At 44.2% G+C, this 17,162-nt stretch overlaps 1 protein-coding gene across 3 annotated transcripts in view; it reads left to right on the top strand.

Moving 5' to 3' along the window:
• LOC144740997 (receptor for retinol uptake stra6-like) overlaps positions 1 to 17,162 on the top strand; it is a 28,412-nt gene that overhangs the window by 8,696 nt on the left and 2,554 nt on the right. For all 3 annotated transcript variants that reach the window (XM_078623707.1, XM_078623701.1, XM_078623693.1), the window contains exons 6-19: positions 1,680 to 1,819; positions 2,790 to 2,956; positions 5,249 to 5,356; positions 5,655 to 5,728; positions 5,912 to 5,973; positions 6,495 to 6,556; positions 6,674 to 6,836; positions 8,392 to 8,467; positions 9,936 to 10,020; positions 10,632 to 10,680; positions 11,751 to 11,868; positions 12,958 to 13,059; positions 13,507 to 13,670; positions 14,759 to 14,902. In XM_078623707.1, the coding sequence (XP_078479833.1) occupies positions 1,680 to 1,819; positions 2,790 to 2,956; positions 5,249 to 5,356; positions 5,655 to 5,728; positions 5,912 to 5,973; positions 6,495 to 6,556; positions 6,674 to 6,836; positions 8,392 to 8,467; positions 9,936 to 10,020; positions 10,632 to 10,680; positions 11,751 to 11,868; positions 12,958 to 13,059; positions 13,507 to 13,670; positions 14,759 to 14,902 (1,514 nt within the window). The remainder of the gene's footprint in view (positions 1 to 1,679; positions 1,820 to 2,789; positions 2,957 to 5,248; positions 5,357 to 5,654; positions 5,729 to 5,911; positions 5,974 to 6,494; positions 6,557 to 6,673; positions 6,837 to 8,391; positions 8,468 to 9,935; positions 10,021 to 10,631; positions 10,681 to 11,750; positions 11,869 to 12,957; positions 13,060 to 13,506; positions 13,671 to 14,758; positions 14,903 to 17,162) is intronic.

Below are 17,162 nucleotides of genomic sequence, written 5' to 3'. Positions count from 1 at the left end.
CCCATCATCTCTCTGGGGTCGATAAGGTGAATACCACATTGTGGGGAAGTCAACGTTTGCTGTTTTATGGAGAGACTCTCTCCCCATTGTAAGAATGTGGAATTTCCACCACTGGCTTAGGGCTGTATGTACGGTATGTTGACCTTTTTTGCACCGTACGTAGCCAACCGTGCTAATTTGAGGTGATGTAAACAAGAGGTAAGCACCGCCTCGATTCTCACTTGAATAGGAAATTAATTTGACTTTTGAAATGTAAGCGTTCAAAATGCCCGAGTATAAACTGACTGACAGCTTTGTAAGGACTAAGGTTTGCGGATTTCGCACCCAACTCAACTTTTTAGAAATGGACACGATAATACATTTCAACAAAGATATGTACCAAGATTTCGAGTGAAAAATAGGTGCTACCATGATCAAGGTCGTTGTTTACAAGATTTTCAAACATTACACGACATTTTATATTTTCTTTCAGTTACTGTTAACATCTAACTTCAGTAGATGTATTTGTGAACCAAAAACAGATTGTGCTATCTGCCAGCCACTTGAAACTGAGACTGGTATTTGGAAATCATGGAGAACAGGGTACATTTTACATGCAAAACTTTACGTCTAAATTATAATAACAATCATCACCATGTGTGCATCCTTCAGCCCCTACCGTATTGTTTGGATTATAAGGCACACCGTATCTTTCCCCTGGATTTTAAAGCAAAAGTTGTGGTTGCGTGTTATAATCCGGAATATGTGTAACGTTATTGACTCCGAGCATCTCGTAAATCCAAAGAATAGGGTAACATCCATGGAACAAACAAAAAATCATCAAAGTAAGCTTAGCACTCAAAGGGGCATGCTCATGTCCAGTCCAAAGCTCAGAGGCAGTGGTGGAAATTCTGTATTCCTATGGCAAGGTTCAGTTTTTCCACGGAAAACCCACCGCTGAGTTCCCATCAAGAGGGACATCCGATGTTGTGGGAAATCAGCAGGAGGAAGGAATGAAGGCCGGAGTCACCCCATGACCGGAATTTGAACTCATGTCCTTCCGGTTGTGCAGCGGGCAGTCTAACCTCTGTGATGCTTGGATGTAACTGGACCCTCTAGAGTGAAGCTACAGGCTCGGGAAACACAACAATACCTACACCCCTATAATTACTGTAGGTTCTAGCGAGTTAATTCTTTCGTCTTTTGTGGAAACTGTCATAGCAATGAACAAAAAAATCTATCCCAAGACACTCATACACCATGCCTACATTCAAACAAAGACAAAGATCCCTCTTATAGCCTTAACAGACTGTAGGAGCAAGTGCTGTTAGCGAGCACCTATGATGGCCGGCACGACACACGAGGTGTTGGGTGGCCAGCACCACGCCCGGCCGCATTTGTCTCCCGCGTGGCGATGTTTACACACCGGACTGGGTATTGATTTGAGGCTGAGTCGACCTAGGTGAGGCCCAGGACCGGTTCAGATAACGCACGCACGCAAACACACACACACGCGCGCGTGCATTCCTTCCACCCACCACATTCAACGCTCACGCGAATCCCAAAGTGTTTTTTTTTCGTCTGCGATGTGCATGATAATAAACCTGACCAGACTAGCAAACGCGTATGAAGAGAAAAAAATCCTCACCAGCTGTGATGACATTAAAAAAAACAACAATCCATCTTTTTGAACTTTGCAGGCCCGTCCACTTCCTCGAAAACAGACCCAACCGCAAGCTGTTCGCGGCAGGCTTTGGGGTCGTGCTTTGCACCTTGTGCCGAGTGGCCTTCCTGGACTCCCCCCTGCCCTTCGCAACAGGAGACAGCAAGGAGATGAAAGGTTCATCGATTGACCGTCCAGCGATCCCGGACTTGATTGACACTTAAAACACGACTATGTTTTACTTTATCGAGCGATATTAGCTCTTTTGCAGAAGCGACCTGGGTCACAAATGATAGACCAACGAAGTGGCTTATGATGTGGAAATTTGTAGCGGCCAAATACTCTGAACGCGTTTATGTCTCAGTGTGGAGGGGAAAAAACCAGAGGAGCCGGCGAAAAATCCATGCAAACTCCAAATATAGGCATCAGGATTGGGATCGAACCCACGCACTCCTGTGTACCAGGCGAGGTAGTCAAGATCTCGCCATCACGGCGTCCCGAAAAGTGATGCCATAAACACAGGGATGCTTCCGTGGTGTAATGGTTAAGTCGCCGATTCAATTGGATCTCCGGGCGCGGCAGTTGAAACAATGGGAACATTTTTTTTAAATCCGATCCCCCCCTCCCCCGCCTCTGTCCACACGGCAGTTTCCTCCCGCTTGTTAATTGGCTGAAAACATCTTAAACTAAAAACGCAATGCAGGGCCCTCCTGAACCAAATAAAGTTCTGCTGTGCAAATGTGGCTCTCCTTTGTAATTAAATAATTAAGCAAATGCTGGGTTGACTGAGTATTGAAGACCCAGGACATATTAAAATATCACTTGTCGATGTCGTTATAACAACATTTCCGTGTACATAATCCTCTCGAGCGGCTCCACCACACGTGTTTTAAAAAAAAATGGCACAAAATGTGCATGCACGCTGCCAGTTATTCTGCAAGGCATCGTACTTGCTGCTGCCGCTAGCGGTTGCACAATCGTGGGAAGTGCTTCAGTGCTGGCAAGACCACGCTTTCGGTGTCACGTCGCCATGGCAAGCATGCTCGCAGAATGCTAACGGACGAGCGATGAGTCAGTGTGTATGTAACGAGCGCAAAGGCAGTCATCGCTGCTCTTTGTGTGTGTGTGTTTTTTTATCCGTTTGCAGAGCTGCTGAAAATCCTCGCCTTCCTCTACTACACGCTGGTGTACTACCCACTCATGGCGTGCGCCACGGTTCCCAGCCGCGCCTCTCACATCCTGGGTGCCCTCTTCTCCTGGTTTCACCTGGCGACCCTCATCTGCCACAAGATCGAATGTCCACGATCTCCCACCGTCAGTGTCGAGCCCGCGCTTATTTAACTCGTGTTTTATTTAGTTATTCGTATTTGAGGTTTTTTTGGTTTGTTATTCTCCCCCCCCCCCTTCCCCACCGCCAATTTCATCCCGGTTGTTGCTGTTGGCGTATCGTCACGAGATGGAGGAGCCATTCGGATATCTCGCAGAGCAGTGCGACCCTTCGTGTTAGAGAAGGGCATGCGGAAGCGGATGTCAGGGAGCTACCTCTGAGATCCCTTCGAGAGTTGTGGTCCACACAGCAGGGAGCAGCACTAGTCCTGCTCACTCTGGATATGAGAGTAATGTTTGTGACATGACAGCAAAATTGGAGGTTTCCTCTTTTTTCTGGCAACAAACAGATGTTAAGATGTTATAACATCAAACTCAAACCTTTTACAATGCATATATGCATATATTATCAGAGTATGTTTTTGTTTGCATTCTGACCACAAGTATTGTGGTTAATGCAGACATGATTCCTTGTAAAAGGTTTCAGTTTGGTGTTTTAACATCTTAACACCTGTTTTGTTGCCACAAAAAAGGGTAAAACGTATTCTCATATTTTGGTACTGGCAAAGGAGCTCCCATGAAGTACAATTGTATTTTAATTCCCAGAGCGAAAATATCGGCAAATTTAGATGCCGAAATGTATCCTGCGTTTTAGTTTTCTTTTGTGCAGTAATTGGCAAACTGTGCTCTTGTACTCATGCACACAGAGCACAAGAGACATTAGGAAGGCGCACGTGCAAACATCTCCTCCGTTCAGTACATTCTAATATGCATAGGAAAAAAGTGTGGATCCTTAACTGGATGAAGTAGATTTTTAGGTCACTTAAAAAACGACGATGTGAAAATGCGTAATATATGCATTTGCTGCATTGATATATTTGTACATGTGCAAACCTTGTTATCTTCGCTACGATCCGGTTTATAAAACACGCGTTAATTATAATGTCACGCATTCAATTGCAGAACATTTTAATTTGAGTATCCTAATAAAAAAAAACGTTTTTAATTAATGAAAAAACAGCATATATATATTTTTTTAAATACGATAAAATACATTTAACACATAACCTTAAATACTTCCCAAAGCCTCACAGTATTCGGTGGTGAGATGTTATCTCCCTTGCCTGATATACAGAAGGTCTTGGGTTCGATCCTGACCCTGACGCTTGTATATTTGGAGTTTGCATATTTTCCCTGTGGTCACGTGGATTTTTCTCCGGGTCCTCTGGTTTTTCCCTCCACATTTTGAACCATGCGTTTAGAGTATTTGGCTGCTATACATTTCCACATGATAATGCACTTCCTTGAACTATCATTTGTGGCCAATTCGCTTCTGAAAAAGAGCTACATAGCGCAGGGGGCCTTACCTGGTAAAATATAAATTATTTTAGCTTAGTTTACTCAAGTAATTTAATTCCACGTTAGTGGGAAGGTGTCCGGAGAGGTTTGCCCACTGAGGAGATGGAGTGATGAAATCGGTGTATGTGCTCATGCTGGGTAGATTGTTACATCTCACGATCGCCCAGAAGTTACGGCGCCTAAATGAGGCATTCATCTAGCAGTGGATCGAACACAGCTGATGATGATGACATGCATGAAACCACATGAAAGCTAAGGCCACTGAGATAGAAATATGATGTGAGTGTCCCACCTGATGACGGAGACTTGTGTTGCCTCCGAAACGTCGTGAATTTTATTTTTGTTTTGTTTTATTTTACTTTCATTACTTTTAATGTTTTACCTACGTGACTTTACCGGAAAAAACCTGAGAATATGATGTTGAACTACCAGCAAATTCAGCAAGACCAAAGCTCTCTCACTCGGCATTCTCACTGCTGTGTGACTGACTGTGGTCTCAGACAACAATACATCGATCTTGAAAGCCGGTGCAGAGCCAGTGACCTTCGGTCTCTAAATTTTAAAATCTCCACTCTCTGTGTCCCATCTACCGGAGGTCGACGTTTGATTACAGAAATGCGTGGAGTGTCGAAAATTCAGCAGCATTCAAATAAACACGGTACCGTAACCGCGTCATCTGATAGGTCGCCTACCGAGCAGACGGAGGCGATGAACTCGGTTTTCGTGCCTGCGAACGGTGGATTGTTACAATGCAAGGGATTTGTGAGAGGCAGCTGCTGTTTGAGGGAAGCCTTCATCCGACAGTGGATTGACCGTGGCCGATTACGAATCGCATTGTTGAAATGTGAATAATTGTGAGTATGACACATGCTGTGTGTGTGTGTGTGTGCGCGCGCATGTGTGCGTTGTTCCACATTTCAGTTACACAGCTACTACGACCTACTATCCTCGCTCCCGCAAATGCTGTGTCTGCTCTATCTGAGCGTCCGATACCCCATTTTGTTGGTCTCAGCATGCAAAAAGCCGGTGGTAAGTGTGGCTCACAAATAACTGGAAGCATGTCTCTCTCTCTCTCTCCATTTCATTGCTCGTAATGCAAACGACCTCGGGTTCTCTCTCGCGTGTGGCTGAGCAGATTCTAGGAAGTGCTTTACGTCACAAAACATCTGTAACACAACGTTATAATTTCATCTCTCCAGTGATGGGAAAATTCTGCATCGCAGAAGTGCCACACGTTTTAAGTGCAATGTCAGCCGCGTTCACCATTTTCAAGCACGCGATTACAATGTTCATCTTTTTTTCTTCCGCAAACCAATTTCCCTCCTAGTATGGCTGCCAAGAAGAGGATTATGAGTCACAGTACGTCAGATGGCTGTTCAAAAGGAAAGCTCCGAACGTCAGGTGGTGGTGCACATTATTAATTGCCAATTATAATTGCACGGAACAACTTTGTTCGAATGCGCCGCATTCTGTTTGTAGCCAAGGATAATGTTGTTTTCAGCCGGTTACCTGCAGTTATTTATTTGCACCGCCATTTCAACTTAACGCTGACGTTTTGCCTTGTTTTTTTCGCTTCTCTTATAGAAAAACAACCTCCTTTGCATTTTCATCGCTCATAACTACATATATGTCCTCCCAGACAGAAGGTAAAATGTAAAAAATAATGCATATTGGGAGTAATATACGCAGTACTGTATTGTATATAAAACCACAATTGTATATTGTTTCAGGAAAAGTACTTATGTTAATAGATGATGCGTATATTCATGTTATTAAGTAATTTGGTTTTGTAAAATCCACACGAACAAATACAGGGCCAAATTACTTTGTTGCAGCCTGGCACTCATAATTGGACTAATTTTATACCCGTATTCATTTCTACCACGCAATTTTCGCCCTGGCAAACAGCAAATGGGTATCAACAAATCAATAAATAATTTACTCCACAAGTTAACCTACCAAACGTGCCCTCCACAACTTGACTGCCATTATTTGAGTGGTTGATAAACATAAGTTCAGCTTGGTGGCTGTTTTATTATTACCACCACAGTAATGTGCATCTTCCGGTGGAGTTTACTCCCACAAGCGCTCCCTTGGAGCACGAAGACACGAACGATTCCAACACAGCGGTGTTCTCAATGACCTTTACCATCGTGTTGTCGAACAGGCTTTTGCTACCCGACCAAGATGGTCATCACAGCGCTTATCTCTGCGATCACGGTCTACCAGGTAACAATTGTTTGCAGCACCTACCTTACCCGCAAGCGCCTGAATGAACGTCGTGGATTTGAGTGAGGGCGTCACTGACCAGCGGCTGCATCTCTGCGTGGCTCTGCATGTCTCCAGGTGGCGCTGGTGCTGGTGGTGTTGCTCGTTCCACTGTTGCAGAAGGTGCGCTCGGGCGTGTCGGTGGACATCGTGTACCTGCTGGCCGGGTTCGGCGTTATCCTCTCGCAGGACAACGCGGAGGCCGTGGAAATCTTCAAGCACTTCTTATGGGTCCTGGAAGGTACACACCGGCAATGCGAGATGCTCGAAATGCAAGAATAAACTTTAGCAATTAATATGAAACTAAAACTAAACTGCGCATTTCGATTCGAAGCTTTCGTGACTGCAGGGATTCATCTTCTTGGTTCTTTCGGTAAAGTCACGTAGAAGGGAAATAATAAAAAAACAAAAATAAAACATAATAAAATAATTCTCACGGAGACAGCGTCAGACGCTGTCTCCCCGACAGACCGGGTCTTCACCTGAGGACGGCTGCTTGCGTTGTGGCCGAAACGTCGTGAGAATTATTTTATTATGTTTTATTTTTATTATTTTATTATTTCCCTTCTACGTGACTTTACCGAAAGAACCAAGAAAATAAACTACGCTTTCTTTGGGTCTTTCGGTAAAGCCACGTAGATAGAATTGCTGCAGTCACGAAAGCTTCAAGTGAAGATTTAAACCACGTTTGTGTTACCAGGTAAGGCCCACTTAACTATTTTTCAGACGCGACCTGGCTACAAATTATAGTTCAACGAAGTCGCTTATCATGTGCAAATGTACAGCAGGCAAGTGTTCTAAACGCATGTTTCTAAATGTGGAGGGGAAACCCGGAGGACCTGGAGAAAATTGCACGTGACCACGGAAAGAGAGAAGCGCAAACTCCAAATATACAGCAGGCGTCAGGGTCGGGATTGAATCCATGACCTTCAAATCTATTGCTGGATGAAGGCCTCCCCACACTATGACGGTCATAGGGGTTGCTTGACCATAGCTTACCACACAAGTCAGTGTGGTCTGGTGAAAGGTAAAAACGAAATGGTTCAGATGTCACCGCTGATGTCAGCTGTGGCTGTGAATCAAACTCAGGTCCCCTGTGGTCACAGAAACCTTCATTAATATCGTAACATTACATCAATGAGGTTTTAAAAAAAAATACCACACAATTTAGATCAATAACGCTTTAAAGATACAATCATGGGGAGTATCAAGCCTGCTTCTTTTCCTTCTTCTGTCGTATGGCGTTTGAAAAAAGGCAAGAGGCGACAATTGCTCTGTTGATGTACACCATTCCACGGCTTCCTGGGTAGCTGAGTGGAGCAGTCCACTCGTTCCACCAGACAACGCACTTTGTATTGGAGTAGGCGTCATTTACATACGCCCGATGGTTTGCACCTCACCGGGTTCATCTTCCATGAGTGGAGGGAAATATCCACACCTTGGATTGTGTTGTTCTGATGCCGTTGAGAGAGAGGTCCACCGTGGCATCACGACTGCGGAGAATGACGAAATCAAGAAGAAGGCCACGGGCGGTTAGGACGCGTTATGAGTACGAGCCCCGGGTGGATGCCGCACTTGGCGATGCTGCACACGACGCAGTAACGCCACCTCAAGGAAGAGAACCACGGCGGAGATTTGTCTGGCCCCCCAATTGTCGCGAGACGAGCCCACGGAAGGAACAGACGACGATGATGAAATGCAAGCGTGATGCGACACATTTAAACGTTGTGTTTGAGCGCAGTGGCCGCCATTTATTGTTAAAGTGTGCCCAAGGAAACGTTGTTTTCTTGTCGCAGTGTGCTACGTGGTGAGTGTCGCAGCTGCTTGCTTTATCACCATCTACATGCTGCTGAGGACCTATGCGATGCAGAGGTACAAGACACATGCGTGACGTGTGTGGCAATGCACACACACACACACACTGTCCAACGTTGCATCTACAATCGTGCAGCGGCAATATTTGTACGCTCTTTATTATTTTCCCACGTGAGATGTTTCTTGTTTACAACTACAAGTAGATGGTATACAATGTGTAATTTCGGGCTGGCTGTCGCTTTCGATAACGTGGCGATGATTAATCTAATAAGTAAATTATTATGCTCATGATGCACACACATCTAATTGTGCGTCGAAGAAGTGATCATTTATCGCCTACACAAATTGCATGCAAATAATATGGCAATGTTACAGTCAGGCTAACACAGTCAACAGAGCTGTAGAAACAATGCAAACAATTAGCGAGAAAGAGAATGGAGTCGAATCGTGGCCATACATTACGACAATTCATCAGTTCATCATGAGGGTGAATAGATATGCATCCTAAGTTTCAAACAATATTGCTCCCGTGATTGAGAGATCACAAAGCACATTTTATGAATAGGTCCATTGTGGTCCTCTTGTCTTAGATCACCATCAAATTAAATTTTGAGCAAATATGAACGGCTCTTGTCAGACAGCAGCATCACTGCTGCTATCAAACAAGCGGACCACAATGCACTTCTTCAGGAAATGTATACAATGGCTGTGTGGCTTTGTACACTTTTTGTTGTCTTCTTTGAAACGTATGGTTTTCCAGCCTGCACGATTATCCGTTTATGATGGGCTTTCTCATCATTTACAGATTTTATTTGAGTTACGCACCTGCGATCCACACTGTGGTTCGAGCTTGCGACTCACAATACGAGGTTTGCAAACTCAACAGAACCCGATTAAGGGGGTAACATCAGGCAATCACCCCCTAGGGGTCAATAAAGTAAATACCATTTTGGGAAAAGTCAATAGTCGTCCTGGAGGAAGATTGTTCTCCAGAATGAGCACGGGGGATATCCCCACATGGCCCCGGGCCACCACAAAGATAAGCATGACTCCGGCGCTCATTTGAGCATGGAGATGCAAACATCGGAATTTTAAATGAGAATTTAGCATTGTGGCCTGTTAATTTCCATTATTGCATGTGGTATAAAACATTTACTCGTGGCAAGGTGTAGCACTTAACTGTTTTTTTTTTTATGAAAGCCATTAGCACATAATGGGTATTAATTAATACTGGTGCTTGGGTTCCTGGCAGTAAATGCACCAGTCAGCGGAAGGAATTTTTATCTATCAAAACTCTTGTTTCTCCATCATCACACAGCCCACCATCCCTTCAGGGCCGATAAAAATGAGAGACTCGCCTCTGTCATATAAATGTGGAATTTCCACGACTATCTCTAGGAATTCTAAACAGGATATGAACGCTGCCTCAATACATATAACTTGGACTATCATCACACAATCTACTTGTTCTCTTTCTAGACCTGTCTTGATCATTGATATGTTTTTTTGTCTTTGTCCTTAACAGAGAACACCTCCTGGCAATGTACAGAGGAGACACGTCTGAGATCATTCCAAAAAACCAATCATTGCCATCTTCAGGATTGTCTGTGGTAAAGAAAAATAATTTTAAGAATTATTTTAAGAATTTAAGAATTATTTTAAGAATTATTTTTCCAATCCTGTATTTATGCTTGATGCCCATGTAAACCCCAGCAAGCACTGAGATAATGTGCTAGCCAAGGCTTTTAGTTTGTAGAAATATAAATTTTTTATACTTCTGTCTATTGTGAACCTGTACAATGGAGTGCTATATGTTTTAAATAGTATAGTTGCCTGTCGATATGTACAGAAAATGTTGTGTTTAAGGAATACAAATCTATTTTTACAAAGCCCCCACATGTAACACATTTTTGTGAGACCTTATGCACGTGCAACAATATATTCCACTTTTCAACATATCACACTAGTGAGCGTGTTATGCTGAGCTTGTTTGCTGGTGCTAAAGCATATGCATGACTTTAAAAATACATGGTTCTTATAATTACCGTTCAACTATTTGGTGAATTCTATTCGACAGCTCATTAAAATTCCGGTCAATGCCTTGTGCAAAAAAAAAAAATCTAAAACTAAGAGACTCGTGCAGGCAGAGCAGTAGCAAAAAAAACACTATTATAAAATAAATCAATAGAAAATGCTGATTGCCCCTTTAATTATTCACCAGGTGTCCTGGATGACCTACAGTGGTTTTCAAACGGCGTGCATATTCCTGGGTAAGATTTACTCATCATATAAAACATCGCTAAATACTAAGGCATTCTGAATGCCTCGGTTGTAATATTTCACTGGCTCGTGCCACTTTGTTTGCGTTTTGTTTATTGCATTTTGTTTAATTATCCAGACTCGTGAAATATAAATAAGGCACAGATGCCCAAAGCGCTGCATATGCATGAGGGAGCATGAACGCAAATGTAAAGAGAGTTTTCATTTTTGTCCAGGGTGCAGAAACCATTTCCTTTTTCACAATATTCAAGCCTTCAATAAAAATGAACATTGTCAGCTTCCGAATCAAATTTAAAGAATGAAATTAGATTTTTAAAAAAGACGAACCCACTTTTTCTTTGGTCCATAGCTCCATTCTGAGTTTTCTTAACAAAAAAAATCCCAACTCAACAAATCTCTTTGGCAAAATGCACATCAGGTTGATAGACTTACTCGTGTGTTCATGGTTACAATTAGAGTTGCGTCACGTTATGGCAATACTATGGTATACCATATATATAATACATATAAGGTCCCGTACACTATGAAATCTACAACAATCGTATCGTCCGTTTTGCGAAATATTGTGATGCAGTAATTATGTTTGCTCATTGCATGTTTCTTAACCATCCCCTAACAACATATTTGTGAAATAACAAACCCAACATTTACATTTATAAATAAATAGCTATTATTTATCGAATTTAATCTTTGTAACAAAACATTTTCCAGACTAATGGAAGGCGTGGTGATAATACGACAATAAATTCTACAGTTTGCATAATAATTTAATAAACATATGACGTAACTTAAATTGTGCGTTATAAATTATAATCATGAAAAACACTTATGACAGACATACGCTGGGTGAGCTGCAGTCGACAAATATTTAAGAAATCTTTTTTTCCGACGGGAAATCCTTGCAAAAGTTCAAAAACCCAATATAATAAAAATGTGAAATACAATTTCAAAGTCACGGCAAAATGATAACCGCCATGAAATATATAACCGTACGGCATCGTGTTGCGGAATATAGTATAGCGGCAGGAGTGGTCGCAGTGCTCTCCTTTATCGAATGCAGGGTTCGTTATACAGGCGATCATCTACTATATCTGCTCCATGGCGATTGCGTTCCTGCTCATCATCCCTTCCATGTACGGTCTCACAGCTGTCGCCCTCAACATCGTTCGGAACATGTGGTGAGTTGCCCCAACGGATCAACATTGTCGGTATCTTATTCTTTGGGTCTATCGGTAAAGTCACGCAGATAGGTTCAAAAAAATTATTAAATATACACTACGACGTTTCGATCGCCAGGTGGAGAAAAAAAGGTTGAACCTATCTACAGTACGTGACTTTACCGAAAGACCCAAAGAATATAAATTGCTGCGGTAACGAAAGCTTTAAGTCAAGATTGTTGTTATCGTCGTTATAGCCGCACCCCCAACCCCACCTCCCTGTTCCATGCACAATAGCGGACACGAATCACAAGAGCATTACAAACCAGTACACGCAAAGCGCACAGCGATATATTGACATGGTAAAGTTTAAAGAAGGTGAGGGTGCAGCCCTGCAATGTCTTGCTCATGCCATGGCTGGCATAAGGGCCGACATTTGAAGGAGCTCCAGAGAGCCCCCCTGGAGGGTATTTCTGGACTACTCTTTCACACTGGCCAGACATTTCGGAAGAGGTGGCCGTGCCCACAAATTACCTCAACGCAAACGACCTGCTGGTCAACTCTGGTTGCACCCATTTCTATTGCTGGGTGGACAGATGTGGGGGGAGGGGTAGTGGGTTAAGAAATGTGCACATTGTTTCCACCGCTGTGCTGGGAGGTCGAACCAGTGACCACTGGATAGCAAGTCCGGTGTGCCAACCATTGCACCATGGAAGCCTAATTTGGATATGATGTGGCTGTTAATGCCATGCTGGTGGTTTCATTTGCTCTGCCAGAGGGAATTCGAGATAATTTATATTCGTTGCCATGCACTTCACTGTATTTCATCCATAAAATGAACGAAACGAGTTAGTCTCGTGACATTAATGAGTGATGCATAATAGGAAGGACTTGAGAAGGATGCGAAATTGCAATTTAATCGGTAATAAACCACCCATAAACTTCACCTGAAGGCACTCAGGAGTACGGCTCTGCCCACTGCAGGTGACACTTCCAGGGAATTTTACAGCCACCGTCTCTCGCACAGGAGCATGAATATTAAAGCGTGAGCATCGCTTTGCCTAAGCAAACCCGTTGTGCCATGCTCATACCGTATTGTTCTTGCCGCAGGCCCTTCTGGCTGATGCTCGTGCTGGTCATCGTGGTTCAGCATCTTCTTGCCAGGCTCGTCTTCCTGAAGAAATCCGAGCACCATTCCTCTTTGGACAATCTGTACGTTTTTTCTGAAATATATTTTTTGCGTTACACACAATTTCTTCGAGCCAATGGCCCTTTGTCGTTGCTCGAAATGTTATGTTTTTTTTTCACTTTCAGGGGCAGTTATTGACGAATGTATTGAGTTTTTTTGTGTTACTTGCACAACAAAAGCAAGGTGGGTTAAAGACGAGGACTACAATGCACTTAATCAGGAACTGCTGATGGGATATTTAGCGTACTGCACAAAAGGCTCGGTGCTCTTTATACGGTTTTTGTGTCGTGTGAAATTTAACAATTCAATTCCCGAAGAAGCTCCCAGCACGTAGAGCGTTGCAACCGGAAAACACATCGAGAGAAGCAGCGCGGCGCAACCGCGAAAAACCGACGCAGCGGCGTATCCCTACGTGCCCCGGTGATTTAATTCACGTCGCTTTGTTCACTTCACCCTGTCTGCCGTTTCAGGCGACTTCTGTACATCACCACATACATGCTGTTCTGCTATAACATCTTCGTCGGGGTGCTGACGGGGTTGTGGAGGCTGATCATCACTGCCATGTACAACACGGTCCACCTGTGCAGGATGGACGTGAGCCTACTCAGCCAAGGAGTGGCGCTCTATGACCCAGGCAAGCCGAGACAATCGGAAAGGGCATTGCACTTTCTTCATCACAAGATATCGTTCGTTACGTTCGGCTGCACATAGGGACTGGGTCAGCTTGCACGTGTGCGATTGTCAGTTCTCGGAAGCGAACAGAATAGCGCCGGGTTAGTACTTGGAAGGGAAGCGGCCTGGAAATACCTGTACCAGGTGTTGTCGGCTTGGGTTGCAAGGTGGTTGGGTGCCATCAGTACAGCAATAGAGCTTGGCATGAGAGCTCACGGATTTAATATGTGTATTGCAATCGGTGGGAGACATGTAGAGGTTTCGAAATTAAATGTTGATTTCTTCCGAATATTTTAGCAAAGAGATGATGATGATGATGATGATAATGGAAGTTGCATGGAATCAATGAGAGTACAACCACCGAGCAGATGGAGCAACAAAATCAGTTCATGTGCAGGTGCCAGGTGAATCGTTACATCTCAGTGTCGTGGCAGGTGGCGGCGGCGGCTCGCTTAAAGCATTCATCCAGCAGTGGATTATGGGTTGACCACGGTCTACGGTGTGGATATATAATTGGAACACCAGCTATACGACTGGGCACCGGGGCCGGATTAAGATGTTGTAGGTCACTGGGCTACAGGTAATGTGAGGCCCCCGATATTTTCAAAAGGAAAACAAATACATATTCTTGGTTCTTTCGGTAAAGTCACTTAGAAGGGAAATAATAAAATAATAAAAATATTAATAATACAAATATAAAACAACATATTTTTACTATTTCCCTTCTACGTGACTTTACCGATAGAACCAAAAATATGAATCCCTGCAGTCACGAAAGCTTTAAATCAAAATGTAAGGAAAACGAAGTTAAAGAAAAATACAATTTATTTTCACAAGGCTAACAAATAAAAATTCAGCATTCACAATTGAAATAACTTTTCACTTCATCTCTGGAGGCCCTCTAGCTGACAGAGGCCCCTGGGCTGCAGCCCCTAAAGCCTCCGTGCCTTGATCCGGCCCTGCCGGGCACACGTACAAATGTACAGCCGAATGAGCGGTGATTCGATGGCAGTGGGGTCGAGCTCGAGAGCGCCCTGCCTCCCCGCGCAGGCTACCGCTGCTACGTGGGCTTCCTGCAGCTGGAGGCGTCGCACGCTCACCCCGTGGTGCGCGCATTCTGCAAGGCCCTGGTGAGGGCGACGAGTAGCAGCAGCTGCTCCGCCAGCGTCGTCCCCACGCGCGACGTGGAGGAAGGTGAGAGCTCTGTCACCTAGCATCCCCACCATCCAGCCCCACCACCGATCCACCTCGGGGGCAGATCTAGAAACTTCCCCACGGGATGGGAGGCGGTTCTCAAATTTCAGGCTTTTTTAAAGAGAAAAAAAATGTCAACGTCATTTCGCTTGTAGATTTCAATAACGTGCCACATTTTGGGTCTGCCACTCATCCACCTGCCACGTATGCACACAACTGGAAAATACTGAAGATTGTGCATATCCCGGGAAATATTTGAAGGCGGACCTGGATCAAAATTATTACATGAAAACCTTTGTAAAACTGAATTGTATGACCGTATTAGAAGTTGCATATCAGTGTGTCTCCAGGGTAATGTTGTCAATTATTGCATATCACCTGCAAAGATATGGATCAGAAACAGGGACAATAACAGAGGAGATAGAACAAAAGCTGAAAAGAATCCCAAGAAGCATGGAGAGAGATACTCGCTTGGAATTACGGGGGGGGGGGGGACCAGAAGATCGGGCGACGCAAAATATAAACAGAACGACTGAAGAAACATGAAGAGGAGATGTCGCAAGAAGGGAGGGAGGGATGGCTGATAGATGACGACTGGTGATGGAATCGCAGACAAGAAGATCCCCACCAATGAAGATGGCGCAATGAGATCAGCTCATATGCAGCGGCAAGGTGGATTGTACAACAGCCAGTCCTCCAATGGTGGCAACGGATTTTGGAGGACTTCATCCAGCAGTGGATAGAACATAGCTGATGTGATACAAACAGCTTTCCCTGCACTGCGCAGTGTTTTCCAATGAAAACGAAACGCATACACCGGCGCTCAAAATAGTCGAATCGTTGCGTAAACATTGACAACGTTAGCATGAACAGGGCGAAACAAGCCAGTGGGCACACGCACGGGCGCGTACATCAAAAAGCAAACTGATATTCAAAGCAACATATGGTCATGCTGAGAGGCAAATTGGGATTAGCTCATCATGCATAACAAACAGTGCCCGGAAAATATCAGGTTACATCAGTGGGGGTATCATGAGATTATAATCGAAAGTGTTTTTTTGGTTGTTGTTGTTGTTGTAGTATATATTACAAAACTTTAAACCTGTTTCCAAAAGGTATGCTTAATGCACGCGACTTTTCACGACCTGTTCCCAATTTGACTTTGCTGTATGATGCTGGACAATTGACGGTCTGGGCCTTGAGGCGTCAGCTCAACAACGGCGTCAATAGAACGGCGTGAAACAATCACAACACTGACGACTGACTCAGCACGGGCAAAGTTGTCTCATAGCGGTGGACTCCCGAAGAGATGTCGTCGTCATCATCAGCCATGATCGATCCAGCGCTGAATGAAGGTCTCTCCCGAGTCCCTGCCATCTCTCTCACGATCCAACGTAATAATCCACCGAACACCAGCACACAAGTGGATCTCGTCGCTCCGTCTTCTTGGTGGATGTTCAAACACAACATCGCGTTGCGAAATTAACTGCCACCACGCACCGATGTTCTCACCATGTACCGTGTACACTATGCAAAGACGTAATGATGTACCGGAGCCAAAATTCATTTCGGCGGTTTTTAGCGTCACATTATTTCACGCCACTGAATTCATAATTTCACGTATTGAACGTTCGGCTTAGAAATAATACAACATCTGTCTCAGGAAAATTACTCACTTTGTAACTGTGAAGAGGAGCGAATTCCTGGTATCGGTGCAATTTTTACTAATTCTTTTGTTGGCAGCAAAATTCAACATTATTTGAGCCACAGATTACGGTGGCTATGCACGCTCGTAATGGTGAGCCGTGGAGGCGAGGGTTTGTAGATCACAGAAATGTCGTGAAACTACCCTTCCACTGAGCGTCGAGGTCACCACTACACTCAACTATTTCTTATTTTACCAGGTAAGGCCCACTGAGCTATCTAGTTCCTTTTCAGAAGCGACCTGGCCACGAATGATAGCTCAACGGAGTGACTATCACATGGAAATGTAGAGCAGCCAAATAATCTAAACGCACGTTTCTAAACGTGGCGGGAAAAACCGGAGGACACAGAGAAAAATCCACGCGACCACGGGGAGAACACGCAAACGCCAAATATGCAGGCATCAGGGTCAGGATCAAACCCACGAACTCCTGTAGACCAGGCGAGGTAGTTAACATCTCGCCACCGTGGCGCCCTTACCATTCCCTCGCTTGCCAGGAGATGGCAGTACAGCAAGTGGGTTCATTTCAATCTCTTGCCATCTGTGCAGGGAGTT

The sequence above is a fragment of the Lampetra planeri genome, chromosome 3 (genome assembly GCF_965212315.1).
Source record: "Lampetra planeri chromosome 3, kcLamPlan1.2.h2, whole genome shotgun sequence".
Lineage (NCBI taxonomy): Eukaryota > Metazoa > Chordata > Hyperoartia > Petromyzontiformes > Petromyzontidae > Lampetra > Lampetra planeri.
The sequence above is the reverse complement of the archived record's forward strand: the minus strand, read 5'-3'. Positions and strand labels throughout refer to the sequence as shown.